Source organism: Tetrao urogallus, assembly GCF_951394365.1.
Source record: "Tetrao urogallus genome assembly, chromosome: 19".
Taxonomy (NCBI): domain Eukaryota; kingdom Metazoa; phylum Chordata; class Aves; order Galliformes; family Phasianidae; genus Tetrao; species Tetrao urogallus.
The window spans coordinates 637,776-653,126 of NC_136832.1; the positions used below are offsets into that span (position 1 = coordinate 637,776).

The 15,351-nt window shown below is 47.0% G+C and overlaps 1 protein-coding gene across 1 annotated transcript in view; it reads left to right on the forward strand.

Annotated features, from left to right (window-relative positions):
- The window catches only part of ZNF618 (zinc finger protein 618), a gene marked incomplete at both ends in the record, with an annotated part of 135,564 nt that overhangs the window by 49,032 nt on the left and 71,181 nt on the right, over positions 1–15,351 (forward strand). Inside the window, one exon of the mRNA XM_079544887.1 lies at positions 14,602–14,645. Coding sequence (XP_079401013.1) covers positions 14,602–14,645 — 44 coding nt within the window. The remainder of the gene's footprint in view (positions 1–14,601; positions 14,646–15,351) is intronic.

The window sequence follows — 15,351 nt, forward strand, 5'->3', positions numbered from 1 at the left end:
GCAGCCCCTATCCTGAGCCTAAGTGTGTCATGCCAATAATAGCATCAAGTTTTCAAACTGGAGGGATACTTTTTTTTTTTTGGTGGTGGTTAATGATTAATTAGGTCAAACTCTCCCAAATTAGATTGCTGGAGAAGGAGTAGGCCGACTGATTGCATTTGTAGCAAAACCTTGCAGTGGAAACCGATGCGGGCTGATGCCAGCTCCCCTACCAACACACTCTGTCCCATGCCCCAAACCCTCCAGTCCCCAGAAGAGGTTCATTTTTAAAATTGTATCCATTAATATCCCAATTTCCTTTCTCCCCCCCTTTCCATATCTTGCGTTAAACCCCTGTAGATTCTGCTTTAAGTAGGCAATTAAGCTAACAACATAATTATATCCCTTAATGCTCATTTTAACCGGTTTTAGAGAAGAAACAAAAGGGGAAAGCAGCCTCAAATATATGGAAATAAAAGCTCCATTGTAAGGATATTTTTGATAGTCGTGATGATTTGTGTGAGGTGCTGAGTTTGCCCACGAGTGGCTCCAGGGAAGGCAGGAGGTCGTGGTTAAGAGCCTTTCAGGCAGTGCAGGACTGAACTTTCTGAGTGTCCTTTTTCTGAACCCTCATCCGACTGCAGATTTAGGGGGATCCCATGAGGCTTCTGAGTGTGTCCACTTCGTGCTGGAGTACAGTGGCTGCATAGCTGCGGTACGAGAGCTTTCTCGTTTTTTATTACCTAGGCAATTAGTCACAGGAGACCAATACAGTGAGTCCGCAAGCTGCCGCCTTGCCATATGTGTGAGCAGAAAATAGAGTGCTGCAAAATAACATTGATGGAGAATTATTGTAGTGAATCCGTGCCAATTTAGTGGAGCTGCTTTGCTCCCTGTGCAGAGGCAGATCTGGAGGGGAACGGCTGCGTAGTGCCCTCGTGGTAGCAGGCAGAATAACTTTGTGGTTTTCTACAGAGTATGCAACATCCACACAAATCTGTTTGCGAGGCACAAAGCTGTGTGAGGACCCTCCAAGCCTACAGCCAGAAAGCCGTTTTGGCATCTCAGATTTTGTTGAGGAATCCAGATGCTCGGTTGGTGCTGCCTTTCTGGGGTTAACTGGTGGCTCTGGAACATTGGTAGTGCAGTATGGACACAGGAACTGCAGATGCTGCTCTCATTTACAGAAATACGCCTTCATTTTCACTCTCCTTTACCCACTCTACTTCCAGCGAGGAAGTGGAGATGTCGTTCAGGTGCTGTGGGTCCTGGGACCAGTGAGGGTCCTCTCTCAGTGTGCGAGGGTAGTGATCTTGTTCTAGGGAGGAGGACCAGCTTCTCCACATTTTCTTGATCATTCAGGTGGAATTAAAATAAATATTTACTTTTCTTAGGAAAAAGAGCTATGAGGAGTAAGGTAACGCTGAAGCAGCTGTAATGCTTGGCAGAGTCACCTGCATGCCAGCTTGTGCTGCTTTGAGTATCTGCTCCTTTTTGCTGTCACCTATGAGCACCTTGGTTTCTGGGTGCAGGGAGCTTGTATGGGGAAATATTTACGCAACTGCTTCCTTAAGAGCATTGGGGACACCCGCAGGATGCTTTCTCCCATGCTCAGCAGTCAATGCAGGAGGTGTTGTGAGGGTCGGAAAGACCTGCCTGCAGGTAATGCAGGCTGTGTGCAGGCACTGCCCACAAAAGTGCAGTGAGCATCTCTTGGAGGTATGGCTTGATGAACTGCAGCTTCCGGTAATGCAAAGAATGTGGCTCATTGTTTAATTTTCTTTATTTCATTGGTAAGTAGCCATTATTTAGTAAGATGTTTCTGTTTTTTTGCTAAGTGGCCTGGTACTCCAGAGTAGGAATATGAAGTTTTCCGCCTCATCCCTAACTGGGCCAAACTAGTCCATCACTGGTTGAGTTGGAGTAAAAGGAAGCCATGAACAATATGTAGTGAGATGATGTTTTTTAGCACAGATTTTTGGGGGCTACAGTTGGAAAAGGAGCAGGATGATCTTCCCTGTTCATGGAGAATACAATGCAGCAGCTCACTGCCAAGCGTCTGCAGGCCCAGAGCAGATCTGTGACCTGGTGCAGCTTCAGCAAACATCCATAGCCCTGTGCTTGGGTGCCTGCTCACACACTTAGAGATCCGGAGCAGTGAGTGAGGACCTGTGGCATTTGTGAAGGGTTGGAGATGCCCCATTGAGATTGCCAGTGTGATGAAGCAAGGAATGGCTGCAATGAAGGTGTGTCCTGGCCTCAGTTTGGTGTTTTGGGAGGATTGTAAGGTTCTCTGCAAGGCTCTCTTGCTGTTGCTTGGGGATGTGCTTCTCTTCTGTCCCCATCTCTCTCCGCTCAGCCTTCTCCTGGACTCAGGAGCACACCGTGTCCTTGGAATGCAGGACAGTGTGGATGCAGAGTGAATCAAAGTCGAGGTCTGTTGGGCCAGGATGCAGTTTGGGGATGCAGAGACAGCCCCTGGTGTTCGCTGGACTTTCACACAGATGCTCCGAGTTATCGCGTCTTTTCTTACTTTTAATCCCACACCTGGAAACTTACATGCAGAAAATAATTCTTGGACTTAAATTTTCCGTGTCTTCAGTAGGGTGATTGTTTGGAGATGATGTGCCGTAAGACACTCCCAGAACTTTGAGTGTGCCATGTTCCTTGTCTGCCCAGGGTAAGTAGCTGTCTGTGGGACTGCCGCAGTGCAGGTGGGATCCCTTTCTGGGGGAAGTTGCAAAATCTGGGGTATGTGAGCTTTTCCCAGCCCAGCATCTTCTGCAGTTGGTGGCCGTGGGAGGCTGCAGCAGTTGGGGAATTTCTGGGGACGTATCTGAAGGGGGCAGCAGCTCTTGGCCTGTTTCTTTTTCATGCAGAGGACCATGGTTCTGTTATTGTGGGTTCATGGCTTTTTTTTGCAAAGGTCAGTCCTGAGATGGGTTTTGTCAGAGCATTTGTACTTCTTCACGTCACAGCCGTGGTTTTCCAGCACTGCTCTGACAAAACCTTGCTGGTGGCAGAGCTATGCAATTAATAGATTTTTGGTTTCCTTCAAGCACCAACAAATTGAAAAATTCCTTTTTGGGTTGAGCTGAAGGAAAAATGTATTGATTTTAATACATATATTTTTGAAAAATAGAAGAACAACATTTTGGGTTACATAGTGCTGGGTTGCACAGAACTTGGGGCTCATTTCCTTTAGGTTTTTTTTGAACATTCTGTAGAGTTCTTGCTTTAAGAAGTAAGCAGGGTAGGTATTTTGCCTGTGTAAATCAGAAAATTTTACGTGCCAGTCTGTGGTCACTTCCACTTTTTGAAATTGAGTGTGATACTCCATTGTATGAATAGTTCAGCAGAAGTGTCATGAATCCATGCAGTGGGCAGTCTTGCTATGGCTGCACTTCTGGCTGAACGTAATCTCCCTGCCGCTCTCTGCCCTCCTTTATTTCAGCTCCGTGAACTACAGAGAACAGAAGGTTGTCTGGGTCCAGGCAGTGTTTGTCCCATGCAGTTTGCCTTGAGAGAAAATGTCTGTAGCCCAACTGGTGGCTTAAAAATGTCACTGTGGGACTCAGAGAAGCAGAGGTTGGTGGCACAGAGTGCGCCCACTCGTTCCAGACTAAACTCCAGAATTTCCCCCCTGTAATTACTGCTCTTTTTTCAGTTCGGAAAAATTCATCCAGCTCTGTGTGCCTTCCCCCTCCTTACTTTTAGATCAGTGTGGTTTGTCTTTTTTTTTTTTTTTTCCCCTTTCCAAAGTAAAATTACCACCATTTCGTGCTATTATAAAAGCCAGTCATACAAAATTGGGCGAGAAGATTATGGTCCATAGTTAACCATCCAGTGGTAAAGATTTGTTTAGTTTCACTTCTTAGCCTTTTCTAAATGCTGTGAGGGATTTTTCTTGTTGGAATAGTGTGGTTTATTTTATGGTGTCGGGAACAGGACCATAAGGATAACATTTTTGCTTTCATACTGTCGTCCAATGTGTGTGTACCCACCGAGGGATTTCTCATATTGCTAATGTCTGATTCTTGATACTGATTTTCTGCTTTGGATTGTCATAGGTTTGACAAATATTTAATTTTCTTTACATGCCTCAGATTTAAACTGAACACTGCTAGTACCTGCGTGTGTAGTGCTGTTAATTATGGAGGGACCCAAAGCATCCTCAAAAATCTGCAAAAGAAAGAGTAAAAATGAGACTCAAATGCAGGGATCGCATGACTGCCATCCCTCATCTGCGTGAGGAGGGAGCAGCTGCTCTGGGATGTGCACCGCTCTCTGCAGGCTTAAAGGGCAAAGTTTTAGTCTTGCTAAAGCTTCTTCTAAGAAGTGCTTCATCACTGCACTCCTCCTCAGCCATGAGGTCCATAAATCCAACTCCGGGCTCAGGTGGTTCTGTGAGGATGTTGTGTGCAGGAGTTGTTTTTATTTCTTGATTTTAATGTTTTCTGATGTTTTGGTTGGGGCTTCTTGAAGGTCACAGACTTGCATCAGTGATGAGCAGGACGGTCTGTGTGGGTCTCTGTCCTTTCCTCACTGAGGAAAGGGCACAAACTCCTCACTGAGGGCTGTGGGCACAAACTGGAGCACAGGAAGCTCCATACGAACATGAAGAAAAGCCTTTGTACTTTAACAGTGGCAGAGCCCTGGAAGAAGCTGTCCAGAGAGCTGGTGGAATCTTCTCCTGTGGACGTACTCAGAACACACCTGAACACTTTCCTGAGTAACCCGAGCCTAGAGCAGGAGGACAGATGATCTCCAGAGGTCCCTTCCAACCGCTGTGGTTCTGTGATTCCGTGATCTTTCATGGCTTATGGTACAGAAGCCTTTCTAGTGAGCCTTGAGCTGTTAGGTGCTTCACTGGCCTTAATGGGTATCAGGAGCTCAGGGTTGTGATGGCAGAAGTGCTCCCGTATAGCATGGGAGCCTGTGCCCTGATTGTAGGGTTGCGTCTGAGAGTGAATTTGGGGCAGGACCTGCTGGTCCCCCAGCACTCCTCACCCCTCCAACCTCTGCCACCTCTGGATTTTTGCTCCTCCATGATTCTCTCACTAGGTTCTTCTCAGTGATGCCCCGTGTCAGGATGGAACACCAGAGAGGCTACGGAATCTCCTCCTTGGAAACCTTCAAAAGCCACCTGGACATGGTGCAGGGCACCTGCGCTGGGCGTCCCTGTGGGAGCAAGGCTGGGACAGATGGGCCCTGAGTCCTTGCCATGGAGCTAATGGAGAGCCTGCATTAGAAATAGTGTGGCCAGCAGGAGCAGGGAGGTGATCATCGCCCTGTACGCAGCACTGGTGAGGCCGCACCTCGAGTATTGTGTTCAGTTTTGGGCCCCTCACTACAAGAAAGACATTGAGGCCCTGGAGCGTGTCCAGAGAAGGGCAATGAAACTGGTGAGGGGTCTGGAGCACAAGTCTTACGAGGAGCGGCTGAGGGAGCTGGGATTGTTCAGTCTGGAGAAGAGGAGGCTCAGGGGAGACCTCATTGCACTCTACAACTTCCTGAGGGGAGGTTGTGGTGCAAAAGGGTCTGGCCTCTTCTCCCAGGCAAATAGTAGGACCCGAGGAAATGGCAAGAAGTTATACCAGAGGAGGTTTAGGTTGGATATTAGGAGAAACTTTTTCTCTCAAAGGGTGGTCAGGCACTGCAATGGCTGCCCAGGGAGGTGGTGGAGTCGCCGTCCCTGGCAGTGTTCAAGAGGCGCCTGGATGAGGAGCTACGAGAGATGGTTTAGTAGCTTGTGGCACTGATAGGAATGGGAGGGTGGTTGGACTGGATGATCTTGCAGGTCATTTCCAACCTTGTGATTCTGTGATTCTGTGAAAGGCTGTAGAGATGAGCAAGGGTCTGGAGAGCATGGACTGCCAGGGTTTGGTCAGAGGAGAGGAGGCTGAGAGGAGGCCTCGTGGCCTGCAGCTCTCATGGCCGGAGCTTCCTGCTGGGCGGAGGCTGGATGGCTGCTGGCATCCACTGTCAGCAATGGACGCTCCATTTCAAAGCACAGCATTCCTACACAGAGCCAAGAGATGCACCTCTGCTGTGTGGCCAAGAAAACGTGTTTAACAGAGCTTTTGTAGTAAGATGTGTGGGATTCCGTGTAGGAGTCCTATTTTAATTTTCCCTTCACGTGAGCTTGTCTCGTGCAAGATCGGTTTGTTTTATCAACTTGGAAAAGTGCCTGCAACGGGATTTTGTAAGAATTGATTTCCTGCGAGTTTCCTGTGAAATTGGAAACCTGCAGAAATGGGTGGATTTCTGAAATTCTATTGTGTGGGTTTTCTCCTTTTTTTTTTTTCCCCGAGTAAAAAAAGAACCGTGCCCTCCTCCCCCCGAGCTCTCATTCCGCATACATTTATTCCTTAAAAATATTTCCAGCTGTTTCTTTTTCTGGGAAACTCATACCATCTGTAAACAAGTGCCTGATTCAGATAATTCTGTTATTTTGCCTGGTCACTCTTATTTTCCAGCTTTTAATAATGCGAGAGTTGAGGAGCAATCAGTAATGTTTTTTCTCCTCTTCACCCTCAATTTGATTATTTTTCTCATAAAGAGTGGAGTAAGGAGAGTGCCGAGCAACAGGAGATGGGAAAAATATTTTGATTACTTTTCGGTTGCTTATAATCAAGGAGTAACTCTTCTAATCCAGGCCAATTTGCCGCATTGATTTAATTCATAATTTTAATTTCATGACTTTTCTGAAAAAAATAAAAACAAAAACATAAAGAATAAAAAAACTGAAACCACCCAAACCGCAGAAGACAAAACCAGCAGCTCAGCGAGGTGTGTCGGGTTGAAGCTTTTTAATACTTGTTTGAACAGTTGTAGTTTTAGGTTAAAATTTATTTAATGTTCCCTTTCTTCTGTCTACTTCTGCCAGAATATTCTACTTGAATTTCCCTGCGCTGCCACAAGAGAAAAATTGAAATTCAAAGCACAGATTCTGCCAGTGCTTTCAGCGAGTTCATAAAATTACTCATATGAATATTCCCTTGACTCAAAGGCAACTGCTTGCAGTCCTTAAACCTGTCTGGGACTACCTGAAGTATTGGGAGCCCAAACAAATGGTAGGTGATGAGGAAATCCTGGGTGCTTCAAAGGCTTTTTTTTTTTTTTTTCGGTTCAGTTTTGAAGCAGAAAGCTCTGGATTTGCTGAGTGCGTGGCCGAGCTGGTGGCACTATTTGTTTTTTCCCCCTTGATACCAATAAGCTGACATGAAATCTGGAGGATGGTTCTCGATCGGTGCTATGGCTGTAACTGGGAGAAGTGTGGAGATGTGCCAGAAGTGTCCCGCTGCTGGCTTCGGTGTTAGTTCAGCTCTCCTGGTGAAGAGCTGGCAGATCTGCGCCTTTCCCAGCAGGGATTGCAGCTCTCCTGGTGAAGCTTTTTAGGACTTGTGCTTATGAGTTGCTGAGAGCTCCGGAAACGGGTGGCTGCAGGTGGAGTACCCACGTTGTTAAATTAAGCTTGTAAAATGGAAAGGGAATGATAAGCAAGGAGTAAAGACAGTGAAATGTCATGCAGGTAGTCTCTAGATTGTGATAACTTTGTTTGTTTGTTTGTTTGTTTGCCTGCTTACAGTTTTCCCTCCCAAGCTCCAATTTTCTGTTCCCAACATAAGAATTTGTGGAAAAGTTTGAGCAAACCCAGTTCAACTGTTTTCAAGACCAATATTACAAATAATAATAATAATAATAATAATAACAATTAAAAGAAAACTAGATCTTCCAATTGAAATTGGCATAGAGAGAGTCCCTGGGTTCAGGAAGTAGAACTGAAACTGAGTGTAGAAAGCTTCGTTCCCCTTTCAGCTTTTCCAGTGGAATCCCGTGCTCACACCTGAGCTGTGGGCTGCCCTGTGCAGCTGGGCTCCAGGCCCCATCACCAGCAGTTTGGGAAGCGCTGTACGGTTTCGTGGCAGCTGAGGACCTGCAGGAAGCAGGGTGCTTCCCAGGTGTACAAATGTTGTGATACATCATCAGCTTCTAATTCCCCCTGCTAATGCAGGGATGGGCACCCTATGTGTGTGCGACCTGGTGAGCACCTTTGGCTTCTCCTTCGCGGCTCCATGGGGACTGGAGCATCGCCTCTGTATCTGAGGTGGGTCCTGGAGTGGGTCCTGGCTCTGCTCTTGGCTGTTCTCACGCAGCCTGGTCGTCACCGCTGGGAACCACAACCCATGGCTGCCCGATGACACCGATGGGCTGTGCCTTAACATTTTCTTTGCCTTTTGCTCTCTCTGGGACATTGGCCACCATCAGGAAGCTAACCTTAGGTGATGCTGTTTTGAAATTGCTCATTAACAGCTTATTTCTTTTTACAATGAGAACGAGTCCAGAAGAGGCCACTAAGATGGTCAGAGGGCTAGAGCACCTCTCCTATGAGGAAACGTTGAGGGAACTGGGCTTGTTTAGCTTGGAGAAGAGGAGGATGCAGGGAGACCTCATTGTGGCCTTCCAGAACTTGAAGGGAGCAGATAAACAGGAGGGGGAATGGTTGTTTGTGAGGGTGGATGGTGATAGGACAAGGGGGAATGGCCTTAAACTGAGATAGGGGAGGTTTAGGTTTGATATGAGGAGGAAGTTTTTCATCAGAGGGTGATGAGGCACTGGCACAGGTTGCCCAAGGAGGCTGTGGATGCCCCATCCCTGCAGGCATTCAAGGCCAGGCTGGATGTGGCTCTGGGCAGCCTGGGCTGTTGGTTGGTGACCTGCACACAGCAGGGCGTTGGAACTGGATGAGCACTGTGCTCCTTTGCAACCTAGGCCATTCTAGGATTCTGTGATTCTATGAGCACCGGATTCCAGCAGGTATGAGCCGTCCGTGTAGATGTGGTGCACGAATGAGGCAGCTGTTCAATGAATCTCCTGAATTACCCCCGGCTAAACAGGCACCAGGCATGCAGGTGTGGTGGCCAGGTGAGGACAGGCAGGCTAGCAATGGACTCATGTGCCGTCACAGCGAGGACCCGCAGGTGCCATCACCACATTTGGAGTCACTGTTCCAGTTTGTGCTGAATGGTCTTTGGAAACTGAAATGTTGAGATGAATCTGAGTAAAGCTGGGTTTAAATAACATGAATGGCAGATGTGGATGTACACCATTGGTTCTGCATCCTCTTGCACTGGGTGAGCAGCGTACAGCCTGAAGGAGGTGTCAGTGAGGGTGCTGGAATGGACACCAGAGGGTGGACCTGTCCCAGCTGGGTTTTCCCCCTTGCCACAAGAGGAAGAAGCAGCTTCTTCCTCTACGTGCTCTGCTTTTATGCTATGCCCGAGGAAAAGAAATGCCCCTGGATGCTCACCCCTGATTTTGGAACTGCTCTGTGTCAAAGCAGACCCCATGTGTGCTCAGCTCTACCAGGGGCCGGTGCTCCCTGCCCTCATGGAGGAGGTGCTTGATGGAGCTCAGATTTCCTCCTTTCTGAATCTTTTGTTATTGTTTTGGTTATTTCTTGAGCTGCAGCTGAGGAAATAGGGAGTGCATTCCTCTTTCTGATGGGCTTATTTGTTCCCTCATGGAAAACTCAGTGCTGTCTGATGCTGGTGCTGCCCCTATGGATGTGCTAAGGAGAAGAGCAAGGATGGGATAAGCCAAAGCTTTCCAAAGCATCAAAGACCATTTTGCCTCATTTAGGCGATGCTTTGCCTCTGGGAAGCGCACAGGCATGGCTGCTCAGCTCTCCCACCCGCTCAGTGATGCCCTTTGCCTTTAATTAAATCTGGGGGAGATCACAGGGCTTGGGAGAGCTGAGAAGAGCAAGGTGGGTGATGTTGGGTCTGTGCTGCCACTCAAAGTTCAGGACTTGAGCTTTTCCTTAGCATCCCATCATGACAGCAGGAACCAAGGCTGCAGGTGTATTGCTTGGTCCATTGTGGTGTGGATGTTTTGGTGCAATGTGGGGTTCCTTCTCCCTGTTTTTTCCTTTTTTCTCTTTAATGAAAGTTAAACAGAAGACTGCCGGCATCTTAACCTTTGTTTATTGAAAAAAAAAAAAAAGAAAAAACCGAACCACTTCCTGCACGTTGTGTTGCTCTGAAGTTAATAATCACAGGCAGCGCAGGTAGGCAGGCCGGCAGTTATTTTTATGGCACATTCCTTTGCAAGACCTGTTTTCAGTTGGTTATTCTGATGCCAAATTTTAATTATTTGGAGTGAAATTTTCCATACTGAGTGTGTGCTCCTGGCTCCTTCCTGACCTGTACGTGTGCTCTGTGTTCCGCCAGAAAGGACTCAGCTCTCTTTTGCAATGCACTCAGATCCTTTTTTGTCTTCTTTTCCCTTCTTTCTTCCCCTCAGGTAAAACAAATAATTCCACCCTTTTACAAACAATCTGTGGGTTTAAGCTCTCCTTACCGCCACTTTGGGAGAGGCTGTGGAAGGACCTCATAAGTTTCGGTAAAAGCACAGAATTGTTACCATGGGTGGGAGCAATTAATTCATAGATGCATTAATTAACAGAGGTGGGATCCAGCGTGGCACAGGGCTCAGTGTCACAAACCCTCGCTTACATCAGCCCATGTTTTGGGCGTGAGCTGTGTAACCATAATTGAAGCTGGTGCTTCAGTCTTCCAAAATCTCATTTCGCATCTTAATGCTTTTTAGTTATGTTGTTGCTTCTCAGTAACTGTTAATTTTATTTTCAATTTTCCCCACATAGTGTAGCCCTTTCTCTAAACACACGTTTCTGGGTCAGCTGTGCATCTGCTCGAGCTCCTAATTTTTGACACTTTCTCCTGTTAGGAGATGCTGACTGATACATTTCTTATTTATCTCATGGTTCACTTTCTGCTTGTGTTGGGGAACATATGGTCAGAAAGCACATTCTGGTTTTGTGCATTTTAATTTAATAGCTATTTATCTGTGTTAGTTTTGTGTAACTACCCTTGATGTACCAGACACGAAAGCAGCTTTAGGAAGTCGTATTTTGAACTGTAAATTATTTGATGCTGTGTTACCATTACGAGTGGGAGCGTTGTCTCCATTACAGCTCTCCATGCACCCCATCCTCACAGACTGGCGGGCCGGGACGAGCCCTGCTGCTCTGCTTCCTCAGTTCAAAATGAGGAAATCATTCACATAACGAACCGGGTAAGCTGGAGGGAAGATTTCTCTTTGCCCTTCCTGAAGACATCGCTCTGTTGAACACTGCTTGGAGCCGTTTCAGCACGTTCAGGTTGGGGGCGCTTGAATGGTGACGTGCAGCGATGGACGCATTGAGTTCTTTGGATATTTCTAGTCTTTGGATGTGAGTTTTGAGAAGTTAAATGTAATGTTTTGTTTTACGTGGATGAAGAGGGATGTTGGGCTCACAGCAAGCCGTGGGTGGGGCTGCTGAGCCATGGGCACCTCTGAGCCAACACTGCACCTGCAAATATGGCTGCTTAGGTCTGTGGCCGGGGGCTCCTTTCTGAACCCGATATTTGCTTTGTGATTGATGAGGTTTGGAGCTGCCCAATGGGGTCCTCAGCGTTATGTCACAGTCACCTTGCTGGCAGCATTTTTGTTGGAATAGGCTTATTTAAGCAGCTGTGAACCTTTTGTAGGGCTGTATCTGATTTCCTTCAGCCTTGGCTTGCTCTTTAGGTCTCTTGGATCCATGCTAAAGGGACAGGTGTGGGCTTGCAGCAGCCCCAGATGACCGTGCTGCTATCATCAGTGGGACTTCGAGCATCTTCCCATGTGGGCAGGCTGGGGGCTGCTTTTCTCCTCCTTAAGAGCTTATAAACAGGAGACGGACTTTTGGTGTGGGCAGGTGGTGATAGGACAAGGGGGAATAGCTTTGAACTGAAAGAGAGGGGATTTAGGTTAGGTGTGAGGGGGAAATCCTTTCCTCAGAGGCCCCAGCACTGTGCCCAGAGCTGTGGGTGCCCATCCCTGGAGGTGCCCCAAGCCACGGATGGGTCCAGGGCAGCCTGAGCAGGGGGGCAGCCAGTCTATGGCAGGGGTGGGGATGGGGGCTGTGAGGGCCCTTCAACCCAACTGTGCTGTGATTCTATGCTAAAGCATCTTGTCTGGTTGGAAGCCATCTTATATGTGTCCAGCCTGCTAATTCTATGCTTTTGTTGCCCTCTTTCTTATATATTTTAATAAAAAATATTAAAAAAAAAAAAAGTTTTGTTACTTATATTCGTTAACTATATTATATATTTTATATGAGGCCTAAGACAATTCCTCTTCACTCAGGGTTGTCCCAGGCAAGCCAACAGGTTGTACACCCATGGATTCTGTGCTGAGAGCTCCCATCTCCTGTGGTTTCTCTTTTCTCTTTGGAAGCAGAGAAGTCCCTCACACCATCAAACCTCTCTTTGTGTGCTCCTCACACACCTCTCACCCTTAGCACTGATATTTGTGGCATCATGAGAGAAGGGAGTCCCAAGAATTGCTGAGTAAAAGAGGTCAAAAAGCAAAAAAACCTGTTGTTAGAAATGGCATTTCCCAATAGATCTTCCCCAAATAGCACTTCCTAAGCCAAAACCTTTCCCTGAGGGGTGGCAGCACTGGGTGCCAGCAGGTGATGGGCCTGCTGTGTGTGTGGGTCCCATGGGGACGGTGGGGGCCCATTGGGCCCGTGCTGTGGCGGCTGTGGGGCTGCACTGCCCTCCCAGACGTGGGGCCCTGCGGTGCCATCATGGCTGGGTTTGGCAGAAATCTGAAGGGATGGGCACTGGTGTCCCCAAATCTCAGTGGGATTTTGGATGATGCCGACCCCTCCGCACCCCACGGGGCTTCTGCCCTGCCTTTGTACCAAGTCTCCTTTTCATCTTTTCATTTTTTTTTCTTTTTTATCTTTTTTTCTTCTTTTTTGTACACACAGATCTAATCTTCTAGAAAATGCCCCGAAGGTTTGAGCAATCTACCAGTTGCAGGAACCCATAAAGCTTTTTTTCTTTTCCTTTTTCTTTTTTTTTTTCCATTGTGTAAGCATGACAAATCATTAATTTTTGATTGATTGCTTTGAATTATGGGTGCTCTGACATCCTTTCTGTAGCCGAACAGCTGTATAACAAATGAACATATCAACGCTCACAAAAGATTGGAGATCTAACAGAAGCAATTACATTGTCAGCTCCTCCCTTCTGGCTTTTCCCAGGCAATGGAAGGAGGAAATTTTTTAACAGAAATTCCTCAAGTGGCTAACAATAATAATAAAAAAAAATAACTTTTTGTAATTCAATTAGATTTTTATCTCTTCATTTCCAGTGGATTTCGGAAGCGTTGGAAGCCAAGATGCCTTTCTGCTCTCTGTAACGCAGGGAATCCCTCTGAACAAAATTTCACACGAAGAATTAAAAAATAAGAAAAAATCAAATTGTAATTTTCGGCTGCTACTCCTTTAAGATTTCAGAATTGCACCACTGCACTAAATGTGACCTCCATAACTTTTAAATTAAGAATTTATGCTGGCCTGAAATTTATGAAATATTTCAGCATGAAAGAAAGCCTTTTTCCCTCAGGAAAATTGAGCAATAAATCACAGCACTCTCGATTTACTGCCCTACAGCCAGCCAAAGATAGGATTTTTTTTCCTTCCCCCCTTCGTTCTGAAAAAAAAAAATGTAATCATATAAGACAGCTTAGCTGCTATCCTCCCACTCTCTAGAATTTTTAATTTCAGCTGTTTCTGCTTGGATTTATTTCCAATATTCCTGCTCGGCTTTTCAATTTCCTCAGTTATTAAATTTTAATTCAGTGCATTAGCATTTAAATTAAAAAAGGGTTTATTTTATCGAAATCGTTGGCTAGCCCCCATCCTGCTGCACATGAATTGCCTGTTTCTGCCATTTGCACAAAATGTGAAATGCAGCTAATATCTTTTAACTTATATTTGCACAAATTCAGAAATAAAATTTCTGGGTTTGGAATAATATTGTCTTTCCAAGGAAGGCTCTAATCAGAGAGCCGGGGAATGGAGGCAGGGAGGAGGCGGCCCCGTGTCCGTCCCCTTGCCGTGAGCAGGGATGGGATGGGGCACCCGTGGGAGCAGCGCAGGCTGGGCTGGGTGTGTGTGGGACCGGGACGTCAGGGCTGTGCTCCCCAGAGCCCCTCATCAGGAGGAGAGAGGCTTGGAGCTGTGGTTTGGGATGAGGAGGGGTGGAATTGAGGAGGTTGGGTTGACGTGGGTTGGGATGATGCCTGGCGTCCCCACTGCCCGATCCAGTCTGGCGCAGCGATTGCAAGGCACCGTGGTGGTTTTTTTGGTGTGAATTTAGGCCGTCTGAGCGTGGATGCATTGAATTTGGATATTTCCTTTCTGTAAGTTGGATGTTTCGGCCTTATTTTTCTCTTGATTCGTTGCTTCAAACTTTGCGGGGCTACGGCAGAACGCAGTAAAATGGTTGCAAGAGCAATATCTCCAGTGTTTGCTGCTGGTTGAGTGTTTTTGGAGTAGAAAAATAAAATCACCTCCTTGGTGAGCTGTGTCTGAAGTCCTGCCTTGGTCTGCTGAAAGCTGTGGGCTTGGGCTGAAGTGTGTGGAACATTCTGCCAAAATTGAGCACTGAGGATTTGTGCAACTCAGGGTGGTTTCGGTGCAAGGTGCACCAGAAGAATTAGAGGACAGCGTTGTATTCTTAACCTAAACCGCCTTTTTTAATGTCTTCTGTCTTTCAGGCTGACGAAAGCAACAGCAGCGGGAGGAGGAGCTCTTCCAGCAGGTATGGAACAGATTTCCCTCCTTTGTGGGGATGTGGTGGGCAGGTTCAGCTTTGCTCAGCTGCATTCCCCCTCTTGGAGATGGATGGCAAAAAGTGACTGCATGAGGAGGATGAGCTGGGAGTTGTTGGGAGGGCAGTGACTGTACACCACATTTATAGTTTGCTGGAGGTGGATGCAAGGGAGATAATTCTAGCTATGGGGACTGTGAGGAGAAGTGCCTGTTCAGTGCATGTGTCTCTGTGTCTCCCCATGCATGAGCATGCTGTGGTGAAAGACCAGCTCTGGTTGTGGCTCTTCCATGATTCATATGCAGCATAGCAAATTCCTAGCCTGTGTTCCAAAGGTTCTGTGGTAAAAACAGGTGGAGATGTAGGAGCTGAGTGATGCAAGGGTTTAAGTGGTGACAACACTGAAGTTGTATTGGAGGAAAGCACATGGCATGGCAAGGGGAGTGGGCTGCAGTGAATGGGAGTTGGAGAACAAGAGTTGGAGAATCATAGAATGGATAAGGTTGGAAAAGAGCTCTAAGATCATTTAGTTCAATGGCCAATCCACCCCCAACGTGCCCACTGCCACAAGTGCCACATCTCCACGGTTCTTGAACACCTCCAGGGACGGTGACTCCACCACTCCTTGGGCAGCTTGTGCCAATGCCCAAACACCCTTCTGGACAAGAAAATTTTCCTAATGCCCAGTCTGAACCTC